Source organism: Falco cherrug, chromosome 3, assembly GCF_023634085.1.
Source record: "Falco cherrug isolate bFalChe1 chromosome 3, bFalChe1.pri, whole genome shotgun sequence".
Classification (NCBI taxonomy): Eukaryota; Metazoa; Chordata; class Aves; order Falconiformes; family Falconidae; genus Falco; species Falco cherrug.
The window spans coordinates 32,209,583-32,233,841 of NC_073699.1; the positions used below are offsets into that span (position 1 = coordinate 32,209,583).

At 37.7% G+C, this 24,259-nt stretch overlaps 1 protein-coding gene across 4 annotated transcripts; it reads right to left on the reverse strand.

Moving 5' to 3' along the window:
* Nucleotides 1–1,480: 1,480 nt before the first annotated feature.
* Nucleotides 1,481–23,102, reverse strand: CIBAR1 (CBY1 interacting BAR domain containing 1). 4 transcript variants are annotated; one of them, XM_055703650.1, is made up of 9 exons: nt 23,000–23,102; nt 20,763–20,997; nt 18,136–18,204; nt 13,726–13,827; nt 10,004–10,108; nt 8,730–8,843; nt 7,009–7,128; nt 2,197–2,292; nt 1,481–1,617 (listed from the first exon to the last, which is right to left on the reverse strand). In XM_055703650.1, the coding sequence occupies exons 1-9, from the start codon at nt 23,029–23,031 to the stop codon at nt 1,612–1,614; spliced, it is 879 nt and encodes a 292-aa protein (XP_055559625.1). In that variant the 5' UTR covers nt 23,032–23,102; the 3' UTR covers nt 1,481–1,611. The 4 variants fall into 4 exon arrangements, with proteins under 4 accessions (XP_055559625.1, XP_055559624.1, XP_055559623.1 ...); XM_055703649.1 differs by having other exon boundaries at nt 2,197–2,295; XM_055703648.1 differs by having other exon boundaries at nt 1,481–2,292.
* Between the last annotated feature and the right edge of the window lie 1,157 nt (nt 23,103–24,259).

Genomic DNA, 24,259 nt, shown 5'->3' on the forward strand with positions numbered 1-24,259 from the left:
TAATATAAAATATAGCTAGTCACCTTAATAATGTTTACTCTGACCTTGCTTTTTCTACCATTGTCCAAAAATTATGATTTAAAAGAGAACAGTCTCTGTTATCAAAAACTAGTAATAGTGATCATGTGCAGAAGCAGCTTGAGGCAGTCAGGAAAGCTGTAACATGACAGTCTGAGGAGTACAAGAAGATAATCCTTACTCCCAAAGGGATGGGGCCTGCGAGTGGCAAAATACTCTGAAGCAAGAATGGATACAAGCCTGCAACATCTAGGTGTCGGTAGTCAAAGATACATATGAGCAAATGGAGTACTGTCAGTCTTCCAGTAAGCACTTCTGAGAAAAATCTTTGCAAAAGTATCTAATTCTGTAATTACATTCTAAATTCTGGCTTTAAAATAGTTTCTTCAGTGACTTTTTTTTCCATCTATAGTTTCAGTGTCATACAACTTCCATCCAACATGCAAATTTGAAACATCGTATATGCAGGACAAAGTTGTTCAACACCATGTTGCTCCCTTTCTGTAAGTTTTTCTGTAATTCCTAAAGTCCACTTCTTTTGTGAGGTAGGGGAGGAGAAGGAATTTGAACCTGCTGAGGAAAAAAACAATTTCTTTTTCTGTACCCTAGCTCCTAATCTTTTAGTGGGAATTCATCTAAACACTGCTTCCTTCTTTATTTGGAATTCCTTTTTAAAGGCATAGTACAGAAATAATTGCTATTTGCAGGTGTGTATTATGAAAACCTGGTATAGTCAGGAAGTTAACCATCTGTTTTGGAGATGGACCACGTGACTTCACTGAATATAAAAATGGTAAAGTGGTGATAATCATAATTCTGATGTTGTGATTCAGGTATCTACTGAAGTGCCCTACTTGCTGAAATAAATGGGAACTAGTTACCTAGGTACTTTGAAAGTATTGGTCATTAGTATTCTACTCCTTATCAACAGTAGTTCAGTGTCAATAGTATGTAATTCTGGTGCAAAACTTTTCTGAGTTTAAAACAACCCTATATTTTGACACTTGCATTTACATTGTCATCACCACAAGTTTTGGCAAAACCTGTTTTTTCACCTGTCAAATCAAGCATGCATTGCATATTTCATATCAGTGGACAAAGGCAGCATTAATATAAAAACATGCACTTCCTGATTTAGTCCTGTAACTGAAAGAATATTTGGTTATAACTTGTTTTCCCATTTACAAGTTTAAAATCTAAATTTATGCATATGTTCTTTCTTTAGCAGATACTCAATAAAGCTGGTGATAAACAATATGGTAGCAGCTTTCTAGCAGACAATTGTATGCTATTCAAAAATGAACATATATAACCACCATCTCCAAACAGTGTAAGAAATGACACTCAAAACGTGCAATTTCTTGTATGTTTGGTGGAATCAGTAACTGAATCAACCAGTTAAAACACATGAAACTTGAACTATATATAGCATGTCAACAAATGTAATAAAATGTCAACTGTATAAAATATCAGCTAGTTTTATTATGAAGGCACTTATATAAAAGCAAAGCAGCATTAAAAGTAGGTACTGGGCTAGATCCTTATTTGTGAATGTTCATTCTGTATGTGTAAAGGAATCAAAAGTCATCTTAGTCAAGCCTGAGGAAAACGAGAATGAGAAAACAATACACTTCACCCAGCCTTCTGCCATCCAAGGTGAGTAACAAAATGAAATTTAACAGGATCGTTGCTGTAATCAGTTTCTTGAGGATTACAGTCACTTTAGGATGTATAAAAACAATAATTACGACAGGTACAGCTAGAGGACTTAGTAAGTCCAGGAGGTGTGTATCTACAGAATAAGGTAATATATTGGCAAAGTAACAAGCGAACACATAGGTTCATGACTGCTTCTCAGTTTAGTGCAGTTTTTGGACGCTGTTCATCATGTAGTTTTAAGCTAATGTGACTACAGTATAACATCTATGCAAACATAATACAGGATTCTATTTAAATATTTAATTTTCTAGCTACTGAAATTGTACATTTTAAGCAGATTTTGTTCCGTTCTTTGAAACTGGTCATTTGTTCTCTGGCACTCTACTGTTAGTGCCAGTTCTTGTGGCTCTTGGAGTTTTGCAGTGAAGTTTTTGATTAACACACAAAAGCCTTTATGTAAAGGGATATTTTTTTTTCCAACCAAAAAAAAACCACCTTAGAACAGTTTTGTTATCTCACTTCCTTAGTAGCATCTAATTCCTCTTCTTCCTCATCTTCTTCCTCTTCATCTTCCTCTTCTTCCTCTTCATCTTTTCTTAGCAGACTGCTGGAAATCTGCTAAAACAAAAATCGAACAAAAGTAAATCAAGTTCTCCCGAAAGAAAAACATTCTGTTGGCATTCCCAGTCTAAGTACTTGTGGGTTTTTCATTTGGGGAGGCGGGGGAAGTTGTTTATCCCTTAACTCTTCAACTTCCAGTAACATGCATAATGCCAACAGAAAGATACAGTGCACAGAATGTAAATACAGTAATGATTTCTAAAAACCCTAAAAAATAAAATCCTCATAGTCCCGAGAACTATTATAGGATAGGGAAACCTATGCATTGATCGAATTGATATTAAAAATGAACACCGTCTTATGGTAGGTTTTTTTCTGGGTTGGCTGTTGAGGCAGTAGCAGGCTGAAGATGAGTATTAATGCATAATCTTATCTTGAAGACATCAAAGCTCTTCAGTGAAATGAAAACACTGTTACTCTAAGCTGTTTCTGAGAATAAATTAGACAAATTTTACTAGAGGAGTCTTGATTCATTCATGAACTTCTTTCCCTGCCCATCAGAATGATACTGTAGTCCTTTTTGGTTTGTCAAATATTAAAAACAAGTGCCAGCTGCCAAGCTTTCATCTCATCTGATAGATTCTGCAATCTATACTTTTTTCTAATAAGGGCTCAATCTAATTTCTATTAAAGATAGAGTCTTGACAGAAGATGCAACATTTACAATTTAAAGTAGAATATATGTATTTTTTTTTTCTTTCCCCATGAGAAAAGGAACATTAAACTCAATGATAGTTATCCAAGGCATCTGGAATGCTTTTGAAAAATGATTTTAGGTTCAGCAGCTCTCTTAAGGGCATCTGCAGCTCTAATTTTGGTTATATTTTCTGAGTTTTCTCACATACAGTGATATAATAAAACTTCAGTTTATTGAAGACAAAACTTGAATTTTTTTTTTTTTTTAAACAACCCACTATTTTAAAAGTCCTTAAGTGCTGGTTATTAAATTGACTTCTGAGATTTCATAATTCATACAGCTATGTATGTAACAAGTTTTTTTGTGTGCATAAAGCAAACTGCAATCATTGAACTAATGAAAGCAGAAAGATCCTTAGTCTTGTTGATGCTCACAAAGTACCTAATTTAGCTTGCAGCAAATGCTTGCTTACAATTCTCTGAACATAACAGAAAATGGAGTTAATCATTGGATGAAGCTGGGTTAACTTGAGTATAAATGCCTAAACCAGCAGTCTTTCTGTGAAAGAGGAAAAAGACAATAACACTGATTTGTAATTGGAGATTAAGGACTGCTGCAGATTGAGCCTGTTAAGGTAGCTTCATTTCAATGGATAGACTAATTTTCCAAGTTTTTTCTAGTTAAAAACATCTGAAATTCTTAAGCAGAACTTCAGTTATTTTCTGAGTATAAGATCCCCCCCCTTCCTGAAATAAGAGGTGCTGTTTTGGCTCTAATGTTTCTTTTTCCGCTTGCTACTTGAGTACCTTTGACCATGGTGTAATTAACTAAACAGTAAATTAAATATTATCATTGGTGGTGGTGAGATGGTGGTAAGACTGCTATCCAAAGAACCAAACCGGATCTGAGTAAGGAAAAGGAGAAAGGAAATTAGGCAGTTTAAATCCATGTTATTTTGCCATAAAGCTAGAACATGCCAGTAACTTGAAAATTTAATTTTTGATTACTGCATGCTGAAAATATACTTTAAAAAGTTTAATGGAATCTGATAACTTGTTGCTCATCATAAACAACCTTATGTGAAAATAAATTCTTTTGTAAGTTTGCACATAGGTGATGACTGTCCTTGCTTAAGCTGTTAAGCTGCGTATTTCACTGCATGTGCTACTACAAAAAGCATGGCAATTCTCCCTTCATGTCTTACACAGTGGGCAGTGTTGGAACACCTGGATGCAGACATTTTCAACCACGGTTAAAATCGTACTTTGCTGCCTTAGACGGCAGGTGTAAAACAGCTGGCTATATTAAATATACGTGGATAAAACTTGTGTAGTTAAGCTTCATTTAAAGTATCTGGAAAACATCATTCTCTTCTGCAATAGTTCTGTCTAAAATATAGCATATAAACCTGAATCAGTAAAATTAAATGGTGAAGATAAACTGCCAAGTAAAGTGCAAAGTGAAGGGATTTACGAAGGACTGTCATGAAAATTTAAATAGCGTTTTCAGGACTTGTGTAAAACCAAGTATCTGCAATAGTCATGTTTAAAAAAAAAGCCTGGAACTCTCGAAGAGGTTTTCTTATAATAGGGAGCCATCCTATGAAAAACAGCTTTCCTGGCACATAGAAGTTTTCTCTCCTGATAATATTAATTGCATATAAATGAAAAAAAGTGCAGGTCTTATTGTACTGCCAGTACAGCTTGCGACATTCTTTCCAACAGGATTGCCCGTTACTCCTTTCCTTGTGGTTTTGTAGTACTGCCTGTGAAATGAGGCCTGGCAGGATGGAGAAACTAGTAACTCAATTGCTTCAGCTAGTCTGAGTGAGAGTTGAAAACACCTATGAAAGTCAAGGGGGGGAAAAAAGTAGAGGGACAAAACTATTAAGATGGACACAAAGATAGTGGTCTTTGCAAATTCCTGCTTTTTGTAATTTAGCATACAGTTTTTCTTCCAGAATACTCATACCAGGACTGACAGGACACACTTGGATTACCATGTTGCTTGACAAAGCAACATGACATCACGTTAAGGCATCAGAACTTTAAAAGAAGGTAGCTCTTTGTGAAAAAAATGAATCAAGCTCAAGGAGTACTTTAGATTTTTAATATGGAAGCAATACAGAAAGGTAGTGCACAGAACCAGAAATGAATTCAAGGATGTATGTGCTAAATCCTCTAAAACACAAGTGGTGTGTTACTGGCACAGCTTATCCCATCTGGTATGCAGGGACTTTCTGCCCCACCCCCTGCCTTCTGGGTCAGTGTTTGTGTCGTGTGTCCTGCCCCCCATAGTCTTGGTCTGTGAGATTCTGTGAACTACGGACCATATTATTTGGAGTTTTCAATTTGAAACAGTACAAAGTACTGCACTACAGTCAATAAATTATTATCATGTAGAGTGAAACCAGACTTGTGAAAACTTAGGAGTGAAGGATCCACTGAAAGATAAAGCAAGTCACCTGAAGATTTTTCTGAATGCAGCATTTTTTGCTAGTGAGATGTCTGGTGGGTTCCAGAGATGAGAGTCCTTACTGTAATTCAACAACATACTATCTGCAGAATCAGGAAGGGCAGCATTGGGGCTGTGGGTAACAGGATGCCTGCTGCTTCTTTACTGCCCTATAGCAACTGCATTAGTAGGTGTTCTACCCCTTTTTTCTGCCACGTGATCCCCCTCTGCAGACTCTGTATAACCTAGTAAGGTGACATTATTTTGAAATGCACTGCAGTTTCCCTCTGGGTCTAGATGACTTGCCATTCTTTTCAGATATTCCAGTGAGGGGTTATGAGAACATTTAACATCTGAAGATACAGATAAAAGACAGGTCTAGAAGAGTAAGGTAAATCTGCAAGTTAGTCAAAATGGAGTTTCACTCCATCTTTGAGAGAAATCACAGGGTACATACATTCAGTTTTCTCTTGTTTTGGAGAGTCAAAAACATAGCTGCCTGTGGTATCTCAAAGGAATTACAGATGCTTCTATACCTTTGATACAACTTTACAGCACTGCAGGAAGTTCTCAAGGAAGATGGCAACAGATGTTTGACAGCTTCCTCTGGTCTTCAAAAAAACTGAGTGGGGTAAATACTTTTCTGAAGTAGCTTGAATGTGAAATTTGCTTGTTTGATAGGGAGGACACCAACTTATTCAAAGTCAAGGGTGGCCTTCATGCACTGAATCATTGGGTTCTTTTATCTTTTTTGGATAGCGTGACTCCAACAATAGAACAACTCAACTGTAATAATTGATTATTTCTGCGTTAACAGCAGAGAATGGTAATGGTGTGTATGAAGTCAAGAAACCTTTTTAGTATTACGGTATCAATGCATGATTCTATCCAAAGAAGAAAAGTGGGATGCGCACGTTTTCAATTTGGCTATCTTTGCCTTTAACCAAAACAGCGATAAGAATCATCTTAGTTACATGATTAAGGCTGCAATAAAGAAAGAAAAAATTTAGCCATTTTGCAATATCTGCAAGTTTACTGCTGAAAACCTATCAAAGATTTTTGCAGGGTAGCTGGTTCAAAAGCAGTGGCACTTTCTCAGTTTCACTTATTTCATCCTCCTTTTCCTCACCTGCTCTGAATTTTCAGAGTATAAAAGGGAAGGTCTGTTGGTCATGGGTTTGCTCTGCTGCTAGCAGGTATCACTATTTGAGTTAAGATCTGGCAGAGAATTCATACTCTACTATCTGGATACTGACACTAAGAATATGCAAGTGTTATTTAAAGAATGTCACTTCTGTTAACAATGAGCTCTTAAATCTTTTCTGTGCAAGATACCAGTTTGTTGATGAAAGAAATAGTATCGCTGGAAATGGCACTTTTCAAAAGTAAACAACACAGCTTTAAAAGCTGATTTTATTTATTCCGTAAATAAAACTGGTATTTAGAAGCTGTGTTATTAAAAGCTTAATGTGATCTTTATGCTCTTGGAAGTCTCTTTACCTTTTTAACTGTCCTGAACTGAGTAAAGGTAGTGGATCCATGTACCTGTACATTAGCTAAGGCTCTACTTAAGACATTTGTTTAATATAGTGATGTAGCATTTAATTTTTCTTCCTTACCTGTACTGTCCTCAATGAAGATTTTAAGGAGCCAGTTCTTTGCAGGGGGGACTTCGAATTTGCACGAACTATGTCTAAGCGAGATTGATAGTCTGGTGGGTAAAGTGAGCTCCGAAAGACCTGTTCAGATGAAGAAAGCTGTGATGTGGGTGCCATGATACAGCTTGCAAACTAGCAAGCATCAAAACTGAAGCTAACAAAAACACAGCATTAGACAATTAAACCTGCTCTAGAGATATGCATCAGCTGCAGTTTGGATTGATCACTCTTAGCTAAAACGACATCCTTGCTCAACCTGAGACATATCAACACCCTTACGTGGTCAAAGTAAAAATTCATCAGAGATCTGAGGGGGTTTTGCAAGTGGAAAACTGCAGTGGTTTCCCACTAACATGTTGCTGAGTTTCAGGCTAAGCTACATGTATGAACCCCAGCAACTGCCTTCAGGCTGTCTGTTTCTTGGAGAGATGGACACTTAAGCCCCTTCACAAGCAGATCCTTGCTGCCAGTCACAGCTACATAAAAAAAAAAAAATATTAAATCTTCAGCTCAAGAAAAATTTGGGAAAACCCTTAGAATACAGGGGACACGGTAATATCCATTATATTTACAAGTTCTTTCCAATAGCCAAAAGAGTAAATTATAAGACCAACAGCCTGATACTAAAAATAATAAAGCTCTTAGTAAAGTCTTGCACAAATGAAGTCAAGGAAGATGGTAGAATTATGGTCAGTCAGTATTTTTATGGAAAGTAAATACTACCCAATTAACAGGAAATTTAAAATGAGATTAGAAATTTTTACGTGAAAGATAAAGTATTGACTTAGAGTTTTTAATTGGTGCCACCTGACATTTTAATTGTGAAACTAGCATAGTCCAAAATTGCCATGACACAGTTTAACTGAACTAAAAATACCAAGTAGTCTCAATATGACTTGTGCTAACCGAATACTGCCATCCTTGGTCCTGAGCTACGTTATGGAAAAAGTAAAATTAGGACTGTTGGTAAGATTTGCAAAAAAAGACCAAAAATGATCTGACTTTCTTGACAAGCTGAACACATACAGAAACATACGTTTTAATGATTGTAACTTTGAAGGCCCAACATCCAGAAGAACTGCAAGAATAAATAAAGGACTGAAAAACATGTCTTGGGGAAAAAAAGAGTAACTCAAAGGGAACAGAATTGATGACTTGAAGCTGTAACTGTCACAAGGTAATTTGGTAACAAATGTCTCTTAATTCTAGAACAGCCTAAAAAACCCAATGACTGAAAGATGAAAACAAGCAAACAAAACTCAGAATGGAAAGGAGGGAGAGATTTTTAATGAAGTAATTAGTTCTTAGAACATCTTACCGGAGCAGTGTAAGATTCTTTCGACTATGCATCTTTACAGTGAGATGCGCTGCAGAGGTATTCTCTAAGAACTATGTTAGCTGAGTTTGGAGTGATACTTAATTTCAGAAAAGTTTCTAATCTGTATTTTGTGGGAAAGGTTAGATTGCCACTGCAATTGTTCTCTGTTTTTAAAATCTCTGCAGTTTATAAACTTGAGTGTTCTTGCTAGAGAAGTGCAAAAAAGGGCTACAGATACACAAGAAGTTTGTTCTGGAAATCTGAAACATATGTTGCATTTTCTGCCTGGGACATGTAAAGCCTTGGTGTGAAAACTGTTTTTATGTAGTAAGTAAATTGAAAAGCAAATCTTAATCAATCTTACCTCTAAATCTTCATTTTCATCAATATTTTGGATATTTTGGTAGGCAGCAGTATATATCTCTAAAGCTTTCCCATGGAATAACATTTCAATAGTTATAAATTCAGAAAATATGTTCTAAAAGGAAATGAAAACAAGATTTTCTTAATACAGTATAGTACATTTCCACTTCAAATACATGAAAGTACTGAATTCTGTACTTGGTATTTATATGATACAAATAACTGCACAATACCTACTACTTTTAAGTAGTCGGACCTGAATTTTAGAAATCAAACAGATATGCTGGCTGGGCTTTCACTTACACAGTTGTCATTTCATACTAAATTCTAAGTAAACGCTTGAATAGTGAAGAGGAGACTCAGTAGGAATAAAAATGCCATGCTGAAAACTCACTTGCTATTCCCTGATAACATACTTGCAAGATGTAGTCAGTGGATTTTTGCTTTGACACCAATCTTTTTTAACAGGCTGGGGACAAGTTATCTGTAAATTCTATACATACCTCTAATTTACAGATAATTATATATTTTATATAATAAAATATTATTTATCTATATAAAAAAAAATAATGATGACATTGTCAGAACTCACACAGTCTTCCTCATAGTACTCTTAACACCAAGCATTGGTTGGCTTGGTTGGGGCGGGGGGGGAGGGAATTTCAACCATCTTTCATTCTTTGCTTAGTCTGTCTTTTTCTCCCAATAAAAAAGTATCTCACTTCAGCAATTTTTTAATTAAATTTGAGATTACATAATGCAAGTGTTTTTCAGTCTATATAGTCATTGTGACTTAACCAGCTGAATGTCTGACACTAAAGAGAGAAATGAAAGCTTTGATTACTTGCAGTCACTGAACATACTGTGCTTTCTTCATCAGTAAAATTTTTAACTACACAGATTTCAGCATGGATAAATATATTCTTTACTTATCACTATTTCTGTTAATTTTGCTGATATTAATCCACATAAAACATTCCACTAACAAATGCAGCTACCAGTGAAGTAGAATACAGCAGCTTTTGCAAGGTACAGACGCTAAACAATCAGATACAGAAAATTCTGAATTCAGTAAACTGTAAGAATAATGAACTGATTTTTTAATTGCAAAGTTCATGATATTTGGATTATGAAGCATTTATGAATTCCACAAGATTTGTATTTATGTAGACTTAAATTAATACTAAATGTTGCTAATCTTGCCAAAGAGTAACTACAGTATTTATTATGCAAGATGAAATGTGATGTCACGTACTGAAATGTGAGCATACATACTTTTATGTCCTTTATTTTCTGTTTCTCAAAGTTATCAATGGTTTCCTCTAATTGCCGAGTTGTTCGAGTTGCATCCAGTGAAGCTCTCTGCAATTCACTTTCAGCCTGGTTAAGTAAACACAAAGGTGAAATTAGTCCTGTATTTGATACAAAGGTATTTGCCCTAATTGCCATGAAAACATTTCAGTCTGGGTTTTCCAAATACAACACATCTGTGTTACTGTATTTGTATATTTGTTTGTAGCTTAATAAACAAATAAAAATGCCTTCTACACTGTCATGACTTTGATCTGAAACATGAAAAATGACTAGCTGCAGCCAGTAGCTAAAGTCCCACTGCCCTAATCTATTTTCTGTAAGTCATCTGCTAATTCCACTGAGCCAGCCCAGACACTCCACTGATGACACAGTGACTGGGTTCAGGGAATTAACCCAGCACACGTGTTTACTCTTCAGAAAAGTTAATGTGTTTTTTTTTAAGCTGGTGTAAAGGAGAGGGCAGGAGTGCACAGGCCAGAGCTGCAGATGAGCAGGAAAGATCACCTTTCATTTTCAAGGGCCAATCAGCCTGCTGGGTCTAGAATAAATCTTTTCCAGTCACATGCAGAACCTTGTCTTACTAGGTTTTTATAAATTATTTAAATAGACAATAGAGCAGCAGCAGGAACTAATGCATTTCTCCCGTAAGTATCTCAATCAGCAGACTAGAGTTAGTATAATTTTGAGATCCAAAAGCATTTCAGGTATTTTATATTTCTAGTATTTTTATATTTTTAAAATATTTTATGAAACATATCTTCAAAAGGGCACTGGGAAGGTGACACACCAGCCAATCCCTAATGCATCAATACATGTTTTTCTTACTTTGTTACTAAAAAAAGCATTTTAGATATGTATTTTAATTAGATAAAACTATGAACTGTACAAAAAATGCGTATTACCGTTTAAATAAAGGTATTGAAGCTACTCTGGTTAAGAAGAATTGTGAGAACTGTGTATTATTACAAAATAATGATGTAAAAGATGCAAGAGCTTGCACTTGACTGCAAAATTTGGGACTAACTTTAATTTTCAATAGATTATTGGTCAAACATTATAGATTAGTCAAGACAGTACTTACAAACTCTGTCAGTGAGCATCATCAGGAATCTATTCTGTCCTGGGACTTGGAATTAGTGTATCAAACAAGTAATTGTATCCTACACTCAAGATGTAGGATTCTTCCCATTTCTACAACACTGCAACTTCAGAGAGAAACTTTTTTTTTTTTTTTAAAGATGGAAATAGACACCACAGGCCTAGTTCCCATGATCTAGTTTTTAGTGTTACATGTATATGGAAACCTACAGCATAAGGCATGCTGTGTCACTTCTTTTTCTTTGGTTAAGAACTAGTAAACTTATATTATGGGATTATCAGTTTGAAACAATCTCCTTAGAAAACCAGCTTAAAAGTCATAGATGCAACTCTGCCATTACTAGGCTAGCAAAATTGGTAATGATCTTTAGTAGTACATAAGATCACATGTTCATCTGCCTTTCATCTAAAACACAGAAGGGAAACGGAGTAAGACAAGACATTTTGTGTATTCTCAATTATTACAATCAGTTACTCTCTGTAAATGAAGGCAGCTGTCATGCATAAGCAGCCATTACACATACAAATACAGTTATGTTATTGCTCGATCCATCTTAAATAGACTGGCCAGATTTTGTGCGCAGATGCTTTGGGAAAGGAATTTTGTTTGTTGTAGAGTGAAATGTCTAAAGTTGCAAAACCTGCATAGTCTGCAGTTTGATATTTTCTCTTCTGAAGGCTCACCTGTGACTGGAAATACTAGTAAAGGAAAAAAAGGCAAAATAATAATATTTCATAAAAGTATGTTTTCACTTCTGGTTTTAATATTTCAAAATTTAGTATTTCAAAAGTTCTGTATACTTTGGAGGGCACTGTTATTATGTTGTCTGAAGCTTCCTGCTGTAAGACATTACTTACAGCGTGTAATAGCTTTGCTAGAATTCAGGTATCCAGGCCAAAATATTTCAGGAAAACTGTTTGTTTTGGACTGGGGTTTGGTTATTTATTCATAAAAAAACCCACAAACCGAAAAAACCCCAGACAATGTAGGTAGACTGTTTCAGAAAAAAATATCAATTTTGATGTTTAAAAATTCATTTTTGTATTTTAAAAAATTCTGGTAAGGCTTTATTTTCAAAGCTGTATTACCCCCGTGTTTCATAAGATGGACTTGAAATCTGGGAGTACAGAACCTTTGCTACTTGTGGCCAAAGTTGTCAGCTGGTGAAACATCACAGTTCCTCAAGACTGGAGCTTAACAGCTACACTAATAAACATGGTGAAGCCTCTCTCAGACCCGAAAGCTGACCTGCATACATTCTCAAAAGCAAATGAACATATTCCTGCTCCCAATACTTTTTAATGCATTTTGCGTTCATCACTTTAAAATGCAGACACATAGTGTTTGGCGCCTTTGGCCATATGCAAAACCAGACTGTACTGAGATTTAATAACTCTTCAGGCAAAGTCTTAAGTACAGAAAACAGGTGTTGCAAGAATCTAAGGCGCAGAAGGGTGTTTGGGATTAGCTTAGTGCAAAGAGACAAGAAGAAAAAAAGCTAGATGTCAGCCATATACCCATGAAATCAACTGGGAATTAGTGCAAAAGGGAGAAAAATGGGACCAGTCTCCCTCTGGGGAGAATAGCTGTTACGATTTACTCCTTTAATTGTAATGGAAGAGAACTCTGCATCACAGCTCAAGTTATAACCCTATGGCTGACATCTGTGTGTCTATTACATGAGGAATTCTAATTAGTCGTCACTTTATTTAACCGATTTGATTAATATTAAATGGGAATTCTTTGGCAGAGACAAAAATAAAATGTCATTCTCCTGGGTGGCATTTGACCATCACAATCATTTTCACTTTCTGCAGTCCCATGCCCTAGTCACTAGAAAGATCCTAATTTCTGAAATAAAGTTGATGAAATCCTACAAATAGGACAGCTTCACAGCTGAATCCAATGCTAGAGCATAACAAAAAAATAAACAGCACATCATCATGAATTTAAATGCTGTATATAGGCATAAAGGGACTGAAGATTGCCTTGATCCCCTTTATTTTGCTATTTCCTAGATTCAGATTCCTTCAGAGTTTACAACTTCAATGAGATTTTAATGGTAATTCTGTGGAGGCTTAATTTCTCCCTCTATAATACAGAACAGCATACTGGCAAGGGTCACTGTCATTTGAAAGGAAGAGTAGTCTGGTTGAGTATTCTACTAACAGAATAACAAATTTTCCTTTCATACTTTGTCTCACAGCTGGAGCAAACTCATGCCCCATCTAGGTACAAGGAAGCACAACACCTACCAAAACAACAGGGAGAAAAGCAATAAAATAAAAAAAGGAATTGTCTGATTACGCTCATTTTTCAAACCCTCCAAATTCCTAGATGCAATTTATGCCTCCCTTTCTTGCATAAACATATCAAATAATTCATAGTTTCTTTTCAATCAAAAAGGGAGTAACGAAGCAGCTATTAGAAGCTGTAACTCATAGTAAAATTTAAGAAAAGATTCAACATAGGAAACAGTCTCTCTCTAAAGACCCTTCTTTTCTTGTTACTTTCTAAACACAATAGTTTAATTCATGAGAAGTTTTAAAAAATATTTCTTATAGCCACTAGAGATACAGGATACAATAATGTGTCGATCTGATGGATTCCGCTGGCGTGTCTTTTCCAGTTGAGATAACTGCTTGGCTTCTCGGTTCTTTGCTGTTAAAGTTGCTTTGAGATCATCCTGGAAATAAAATGTTTTAGACATGATTGAAATACATCTACGATAATACCAAATGCACTTTTCTTCACACATGCATTGCCTAGAAAACATGAACAAAACTTCTGCTTTAAATAAAACCAGGTTTACTGATCTTGCCCTTAAATGTTCCCCTGAAAGAGAAATCAATGGGGGCCAAGAGAGTTTAGCACCTTTAACAACACTCTGTGGCACATACTATAACTTAAAATGTGGGGGAAAAGAAAAATACATTTACAGCTTTTCATGAAAAGTATAGATGATCAAAAGCTGAAATCCCTGACGCAGTAAGAAGATGGGCCCATTCCAGGCTTAGCAGTGGAATAAAGGTGGTACTTAGAAATAAGAAGTAGTATCAAATAAATTGTTAAGAGAAAACTGTAACAGGCAGCAGTCAGTACCAATGAGAAGTTACGAAGAACACAAAACTGTACACAGAGATTATGGTGTTTAAATACATTTGGAACAAAATATCCTACTAATGGTGTAGCTGGAGAAGATGAAACTTACTGATCTAGAAAAGGAAGAAATTGTGGATAAATATTTTTGCTCCTCATTTCCAAAGGAGAAGTAGGGTGTACATCTAGGAAGGTCTGTGACCATTTAAGAATGTTTACATACTGCTCTCAAATCCTTGTTCAAAAAACCTGTGTTTTGCAAATAGTTTGGCATACAGGTAATCTAAAATTGTCAGTCAGATATTTATCACTCCATTGATGCTGGTATGGGAAATGACATTAATTTTGATGGCTCTAATTTAAAGGAGCAGTACCTTAGAACAAGCAGAAATACAGCCCAAAGGCATTGTCTAACAAAATCCAAGGCAAGAACTGGGCATGCATTTCAAACCATCATTTCCTCTAAAAAGACCGGTTCCTGTTTCTCTACCAGTCCAGAACAGAGTGGATTAAGGCTAAGTTTTCTGTGCTCCTTCCTTGGATTTCAGAATTTTAACATGGTTGTAGGTCTCCTTCACCCTCAAAGACATGCAATAAATAATGTGTCTTCTTCAAAAAGTTTTGTGATCCTGTGACCCTGATCACTGGTCAATGACAAGCACAAGCGTGCCAAGTTTCAAGAGTGCCATTTCTTCAATAATGAATCTGAAGAAACATGCAGTTTCTTCCTTCTATCCTTTCTGTCTGTTTGTATGTCCTTGTGTATACCACTGTTATTTTGCTTTACCTTAAGGGACACAGAGCTGGCTTCTGATAAAACAATTGCATCTTTAGCCCACCAAAACTATTTTTGCTGTTGTTTTTTTGATATTTGAAATTAAATGTAGAGAAAGAGAAAAATGTATTTATTTTTGCCACAGAACAAAGCAGGTTTGTATGGTCACAGCTGCACGTTTAGTGTTACTTAATGACTGAGCCCTGCTAACAGCACTCTTTCTAGCCACCATTTAAAACAGTCAATCAGATGTAATGGTTGGCTGAAAGGGTTCTGACTTTCATGCAAAGTATCCTTGAGAATGCTAAGGAAACCACTGCAGTTGCCATTGCAAAATTTAGTATTTTCTTTCTAGCCCATAGTGACTTTGGAAATATCCACAGAGACTGCACTGTTCTCTTCCCTACCTCTGTTCTCTGTAGCAACAGCAGCCATCAAATAGGCCTTTCTGCTAGCCAAAGCTGGGGGAAATGCCATTATGGTGAAATAATTAAGGTCTGCACTACTAGCTAACTGAAAAGAATGAAAAATTGGTTTTACTAGCATCTAAATACCTTCATCCAGAAAAAAATAGCATCACAGAGCTCTTTGATCTCAGTGGAACGTATAACAAGAACCAAAAATTGGGTGAAGTCTTTCATTTTAAAAAAAACCACCACAAACATCAACTAAACACTAACTACCACAGACTATCCTATATTCCCCTCCAGTGTCGTCAGAGCAAGATTTGGTATGGCTTTGGAAAATACACTTTAATTAAACCCACGGAGAAATGGAATGGAATGTAACAGCCAGTGAGAAAAAGGACAGGTACAGAGAATACAAAATTATTCATAGTCCCCCTGGCTTTAAATTATGAATTCAAGATACACATAAGAACTCTGGTCAACCATCTAATTTCAAATCATACAGAAGTACAGCTACAGTCTGTCCACCAAACAATGAGCTGGCAGATCCTCATCACTGTACTGTTACCTGCTCTAGTCACTGAAGTTAAAGCAAACCAATCCTTTCTTCTGCAGGTGGATTACCTTGGTTTTATGATGTCCTGTTTTATATGAAGAAAAGGAACTGGGAACAAGAGTTGCCAAAAAGCAGAAAAGTGAAGATTGATATACAGAACAATGAAACAGAAAGAAATCCTAAAATCCTACAATTAAGCTGCATTACAGGACAAGAATATTACACTAGATTCCACTGAAGGTGCAAAATCCTGCCCCAGTGAGCTACTTAGCATAGTAAACCAGGGCATGTGAATGAAACTATTTAATTGCATTAGCAGTTAAAGGACAACAACAGTATTCTGATTGACCTGGGCCACTTTAAAGCATTTGGTATCACAGGACATTGATGTCTTACCCCACAGAAATAGCAACAGTTCTTTTTAGATGCAGCACAAAAATAGCTTGTGTACATCCTGGAACAGATCCACTAAGTAGCAGTGAGAACATCTCCTTTTTTATAGAGTGCTATAATGACATATTCTACCTAGTTTTAACTTAATCAGCTAATGTAGTTACAGGTAAAGCAGTCCTACAGTTAGCACCCTGTGCTAGCTTTACATGAGTAACAAACCTCGAATGTCGCAGTATTAGAGATTATAACTGAAGACCAGACAGTTGAAGTTTTAATCAAGGTTTACTGTATTGGGCAGGGGAAAAAAAAATAATGGGCTACATCTTTACTAAAGTCTCTCTTAGTTCAAAGGTTAAGTTGATAAAATAGTTAATCCCATCTGCAGCTGAAGAATGCTCTTGTACTCCTGGCAGTCACCAAGATAAACATTATGTAATGCTTTCTGGCATTCTGAAAGGCAAAGACAACAGAAAATGCCATTCACTGTTGCAAAGGATGACCTGCCTTCAGTTGCTTCTGTCCTCCGCATTTACTGGCTATCAGTGGCAATGCACCTCAAGATGGTATCTTCTGGAAGCCCCAAGCATTGCTGTAGTGCTCTGTGTCTCCTCAGCAATGCCACTGCCTACAAACACATGAAACTTGTCTTCTACCCTCAACATTTATATCCTATAATACTCAGTTCTAGGTCTCACAAACTGTGTTCATGGTGAACTATTTAGATACCAAAATCTAGGATACAGGCTCTATAGTCTACAACTCTGTTAAGGACTACCTCACGTAGTACCACTCAAGTACAGGATGCAATTCCTTCATAATTTGTTTCTCTAACAATTGAGATAGCTGTGCAGTAAGTTCCAAATACCATACTCTGTTCCTCACGGTACTGAAAAGACACAAGAACAAAACCATGAAAAATGCTAGTTTGAGAGGCAATGCCACAATGTACTCAAATTAACCCTGATGAACACATTGTAACATTTTTGTTTGTAAAATACCATCAAATAATGATACAGATATATACATTAATTACAGATTTGAGTTTACAGGATGAAGTTACCCTCTATATAATATACAAGTGTTACAATGAACTATTTGATCCTATAATTCAGTATCTGCTTATTAAAATTTACTTGCTTAAGCTTATCCCTCCTGGAGGAAATTTTCAGATATTTTGTGGGAATATTTTCAACCCCTATATACACTGTTTCCCGAACACAGTGAATCAAGAGACCTCAGGTTTTTTTGTGTATCTTCAGGTCATCCTGATGACTCTGCAGGACAGAGGGATTCAGGCCACTACCTATTTATCAGTTTCAAAAAGTGCCTTCTACGTTATGAACTTCAATGTAGAACCTTCCAAGTCAGAAAAGCTGTTAAAGGCAGCATACAGATGACTAAGAGCCAAAAGCATTACATGTAATTCACCTTTTGGAACTCTGAATAATAATAATAGAATGGCATTATTTATAAAGAAACATGTCCTGAATTTGCACTATCCAGAAGTTTCACACTATCCTGAATGCCTTTTTTTAGCATTTGATTGTGCTCCAAGAGTCTGAATATTCTTGCCTTCACACCAAAACTTTTTCCTCCAACATATATATAGCTTCAATTCAGATGTATTACTATATAATTTTGACCGATTATTGTAATATGAAAAATTGGAACACCCCCCACCCCCCCTGCCCCAAAGTAGAAGTTTTCAACTGAGCGTCCGGAACACCAAAATGTACCTTGTGGGAAAACAGACATTTAACCTACCCTTTTAAGTTTCACTATGGTCCCGTAGCTTTTCAGAGGTTCAACAACCTTGGCTTCAAGCCTATCAACCTATCAAAAAAAAAAAAAAAAAAAAATCACGTCACTAAAATCATCCATATCTATGGTGTGCAGAAATAGGAATCAATTAATTTCCTAGTGACTCATCTTATTAGGAATTTAGTCCATATATGATGAAAATATAGTGAGATGGAGGTTCAAAAATATTCCAAAAACTACAATATATTAAATTAACCAGTAGATCATTTGTATTTTGAGCAGCTCAAGCTCATTTCTAGTAGAATTCCTTTTTCATCATTGGCAATACATCAAGACAAATGAAACACAGAGATTCTAACAACTCAGTACTAAACACATCAAACACTGCATCTTGGAGATCTGTAGCTTTCTGTCTGAAGGCAAAGATCAGTGTATTTGCACTACACTTGATAGATTATGGACTAAGCCATCTGGTATCAAACATACTGTTAGAAATGCAACACTTCAGTTCTTAAAAATAATGGAAACAGCATTGTAGGTATTGAAAATATTAAAAATACCAACAACAGGTTGTGTAAAATGCATGAATGCTCTCACAGATGAGTGCATCTGAATTTTTGCTTCAGTTCTCCTAGTCAGAAAAACAGCTCCATATGGCCAGACAGATAATAGGATAAGACCTGCCTGCTTGTCGAATTGACAATACTGCCCAAGTGGTCCCAGCGTAAGCTGCTGATGACTTTGGACCAGTGAGTCATCTGCCCCATCGCTGCTGCATCCAAATTAGGGCAAGGTGCTTACCTGTACTAGAAAGGGGCAGGCATTACACTCTCCTCTAAACTGGCAGTCACCAGTCAGCCAATATCTATGCCAACTGAGCAAACGTTTCTCCTCTACTGCACTCTATCAGTGCACTGTCAAACAATTTCACCTAAACTACCAATAGAATAGAATGGAATAGGGCAGTAGGGCTCTACATGAAGCAGATGATATAGACATACCAAATAACCTGCCTGTCTTGCTTGCTTACCCTTCCACATGTTCTGGAAGTACCTCACACCTCAGCATTTATGTATCTAGCACTGCGGTTGAAAACTAGAAATCCATAACCCTTATAAGCTAATTATCTCTTGCCCATACTGTCAATATATATGAAAACTCTTAATTAACCTGATGCCCAAAAGAAATAAATCTGAGATGATCTATTTGGTTTTCATAAGCAAAGGAGAATTTGATTTAAAGGCTAAAAGCTTCTCTTTTCCTTTGCTGCTTCTGCCTTTTCTCCCTCAAAGGGCAGTGGTGGTTTGTGGATAGGCATGGTATGAAAATGTAGGCCAGATGTCAGCTTTTAGAACATGATTAAAAGAAGCAAAACTGAAGTTGTTACATAGGTACCTCAAAATTGCAGATTCACAGTTCCAAGGTGGAAAAAAAGATCACACAGTCTGACTTCATGTACAACTTTGGCCACCATATAAATTTACCCTACTAATAGAGGGATAAATTGCTATTACATCAATTAAAGCATAAGGACCTATGTGTGGCTCAGCTGGAGGCAAATGCCTAAAAAGCATATGAAAAACCCCCACCATTTTGCACTATCCACACTCTTGGATTTCTTACTACTTAAAAATCTGGCCCTAAATACACTGTTAAAGATCCACGTGTATTTCTTGTTTTTCAAACCCTCCACTTAGTAGACCAGATACCTCATAGATTAACTACTTCTAAAAGGTTTTCTTTCTCTGCTTTGTTAATACAGAAAGATGACTGGTGTTTCAGGGGTTTTTTTAAGTCCTATCTGAAAACATCAAGAATGTCACCTACTTCAGTCTTTTTAAAATTACAGTTCTTAGCTTTTCAAAACTATAAACGGGAAGTTTCTATGTCCTACTGAAAGAATAGATATGTACTCAAAAACCTATTTTGAGTACATGTGAATGAATTTACTTTTTCCTAAATCTCAGCATTTGGAATATTGAATCAGAAGTTACAGTTTGACTCACCCCACACATAGGTGTGTAAGTGGCATAAACACCTTTCTTTACACTCACTTATCTAGCAGAAATGTGACTGTATTGTCACACGTGGTCCAAATCAAGTTTGTACTTTTTGTGTTGAACTACAGATTTATGAAATGTACAGTGGACCCTGACAGTACCTCAGAGAGGCTGTCAGTGCCCAGTGAAGGATTCCAGTTACTATTCTCTTCAATACTGCTGCTGGTAACAGACTCAGCAAAAGGAAAATGACTGACTTTACCTCAGCTGCTGCTACAGAACTCAAGCCACAAAATTAAAAGAACATTTTCTTAACCATAAATCATAATCCAAAGCCTTAAGACCAGCAAAAGACTTGCTGTCTCAAATTCTGTGGGTGCTCATATGTATAGTTTCACTGACTTCAACAGGACTAATCACTGGCAGTTTTCACTAAGTTATTAGCAGAGTGAATGATGACAGCTTTGGCAGCCTATCCTGCTCTGCCACTAATATATTTAAAAGTGCCACTAATATATTTAGAAGTGTTTTCTCTCATGATTGCAGAGTATATCTTTTCCCTTTTAATCACAGATAAGCAACTGAAAAGTTCAGATGGCAAACACAACATGTACAGCTTTAATTTTGTACCTCTGCCTGGCGATAATCCTGAAGTCTGGAAAATTCATCTGCAAAGTTTTTCAGTCCAACTTTTAAGTTTGGTGTCTCTGTGGCTGCATATGCATATATTTCATTTACTAGAAGATCTGCTTTGTCTCGTAGTCTGGCAGTTTTACGTACATATCCAGCAAATATTTGGCACAATTCACCAAAATGTTTTTCCACATTTGAAACAGCATCTTGTATTTGTCTAGTCTGATTGTCCCTGGGTACCAAAGAAAAGTAAGTAGAAAATAAGAAGGGTAGAGTTGTTTACAAGACATACAGGAAAAAACCTATATAATTATAATGTTATGAATTTATGCATTATTTGGACATCTCATTCCAGTGCAAAATAGAAAGCTACATGTAATACGTGCTTATTTACAAATGGATAACAAACAAAAACCCCAGGATTTATAGTTAGAAATAAAGATCCAATAGAGGAAATCCCAAATCACAAAAACCAGGTCAGAGGTTTTCCTCCTGTGGTTAAGCAAAAGCTCACTATTGCTGTTGGTATTAATCACTAACATAGTGGTAATGCCTTTGGGTCTCAGACAAGACTGGGTCATACAGCTCCTGCTGGAGTCTTGCAATCTAAACAGACAAGTCAGTAGTTGGAGAAATTAGGCAGTAGAGGGCAAACACATAAAGGTATTAAATGTTCTTTAAATTGTGAACAGGCACCAAACTGCTCCTGGTCTGCACTACAGAGGATAAATATCCCTGAGAATTAGACAAGAAAAGTGAACGGACACAACTACAGCAGTGAAAACTCTAAAAGCACTGAAAGGACACTCATTACACCAACAAATTATTTTCTTTTAAATGATATTCTTTTTTTTATTTGAAACAACTGCCTGTATGTTTCATTATTAATGATCTACAGAAGTAATTCTGAAATTTTAATTCATATATTTCACTTTATATTTTGCCTTCCTATTCCTACATCATTTGATCTTGCTTTAGCTATGCTTCAGTGATACTATTAAACCAAATCAGTGTCAGTGAATTCATGCCAGTTGTTGATCTGACTGAATCAACTACAGGACAATTTGGCTAACAGAAATTGCCAAATACTGGGTTCTAAGAAGTCTCCATGGTCTGCATGAGGGGATGCATGCGAAGCGCTGGAATTCTTAGCCAGACAATTCACTCGTACCACTGTCTTGGTAAGGAACAGAAACAGAAATTTCCTTCACATCCTTAAGCTATCCCAACTCCAAATGCTGACCAATGCTTAAATATTGACTTAATATCAGGGCACATGAACATCAGAAAAACTGGAAGAAATTTAATACTTTAAAACTAAACAGCAATGCAGTCAATACAAATGAAAACCACCTTTTTTCAGGAACTCTTCAGAAAAAATATTTCAGGCCAAAGTTCTGCTGCAGGCAAAACTCCAGCTGTGTTGCTTCATGACAAGCAGTCTAGAAGACTATTCAAAAGAGATTTTGTTCCATGAAAAAATAAAATTCCAAGTTGTTCAGTCCTCTAGGATATGCTTGAGCATAGAACCATTTGAATAGGAATGGTTTCAGCCAGTGAATGGGCCAGTAAGAGTCTCATTAAGTATTAATAAAGTTGGTTTTCAAAATCAATACTATCTGATAAAGTCTTCAGTAAAAGGTACATCTTTCCTATTTTACTGGAAGGTGTTAATGTCAGCAAGTGCACCTCTCCCGGGGGAAGCCTTAAGCACACTTCCCTCCCCTATTTTACAATTTTGATCTCACAGTACTCCCATGCAAGTAATATTTAATTTTAAGGCATGCAACACTACATTTCCTTAGATGGGGCTGTGAAAAGCTGGGGTTTTTTCCCCCCTCCTAATTATTTGTGACCGCTTAGAGGCGGCCACAGAATTATCTGCCAGAGGCCCGATTAAACTGGCAAGTCTTCATCTTTACATAGCATACTAAGCCTAAAAAAGTTTTGCGGCCTTTACCTGAGGAAAACAGAGGCGGATCCCCCACGCTCAGGGACGTCAGCTGCCTGACCTGGGGGTCTGGGGGACTAGGCCCGCATCGCCCCCAGACCGCCACGGCACTCCCTGGGTACCCTGACTGAAACAGGGCCTCCTCCCCTGCCCGGCACGGCTACGCGACGCCGCCAGCCGACGCAACGCCAGCCCCCGGGAGCACAGGCAGAGACCCGCAACAGGCACCGAGGCGGCGGCACCCCAGGGCCTCCCCCGCCGCAGCCCCTCACCGCCCCGTTACCTGGCGTCCAGCCCGCGGCCCAGCAGCATCATGGCGGCGGCGGCGGCGGCCCGGCGGGAAAGAGGGCGGCGCTCCGCGTGCGCTCCGTTTCCATGGCCACCACCCGCCGCCCGCCCTCCCTGGGCCCGGCCCCGCCCCAGGCCCGCCCCGGCCCCGCCGCCTGCGGGCGGGCTGCGGCCTCTCCGCCGCCGCGGGGTAGGTGGCTCGCCGAGGGGTCTGGTCCGAGTAGACCTGGCGGCCCTGGCAGGCCGGCTGCCCACCGCGGAACAGCCCCGGCCCTGCCGGCGGGGGCAGGGGTCTCCAGCTCCCGAGCTGGCTGTCCCCAGGAGAAGTGCAGCGCCAAGGCCCTGACAGGCACCGGAGCAGAAACCTCGAGCCTGTCTCATTAAACAAAAAAAACCCCAAAAAAACAACCAACCGACCAACCAACCAAAAAACTCCCCAAAACCCCCAACCAAACAAACAAAAAGTCTGAAAACTCAATTTGTTTTGTAAATGCCCTTTTTGTGCAAATCTAGGCTTGGCAAGTGAGAGGCAGTGCCAGGGCAAGCAGCCTACCTGTCTGCCATCTCTGAGTGGGAGCTGCTGAGGTTGGGCAGCTGTAGGGAAAAATCCCATGGAGCACCAGGAAAGGTCTTTAAAGAAAAAAAAAAAAGGGGGGGGGGGGGGGGAATCCACTTAAAAAACCCACCCAAATCTCTTCTCTGTAACGACAGTGTATTGGGAATGTGACTTAGGAACTCTGTGGGCAGCATGCTGCCTCAGCACTGAAGAAAGGCTGCTGGCACAGTCCCAGCAAGGGGTGTGCAAGGCCAGCGTGGAAAAGGCTCCTGCAGGGAAGGGAGGAATTGTGTGGTGTCCAACACAAACCCACTGGAAAATACAGCAACACAGGAGAGAGAACTACTTAGACAAGTGTTAGCACGCATGAGAAAATGCATAGGCTTGCCTGCGCATGTGGATAGATACTGCTTTAGTTACGATTTGGTTTTTAACTTTTCGTCATTTTTTTTCCTGTTAAAAGCAGATTGATTAGATCACTTAAACCGAAGCTTTAATTCACCTAAAGCAAACTACGCTTCAAAGAATGCAGATCTCTTTAGATCTATTTAGTGGTTCGCACCAACTAATCTAAAATGAAATGGTGCCATTTTTCCTTAAGGAAAGTTTGTAACATCACTGGTAAAATTTGCCCCGAAGGCTTGCAGCCCTTAAGGACTTGGCAGACTAATACATCTAATCCCAAAATGTTCTTCAGAG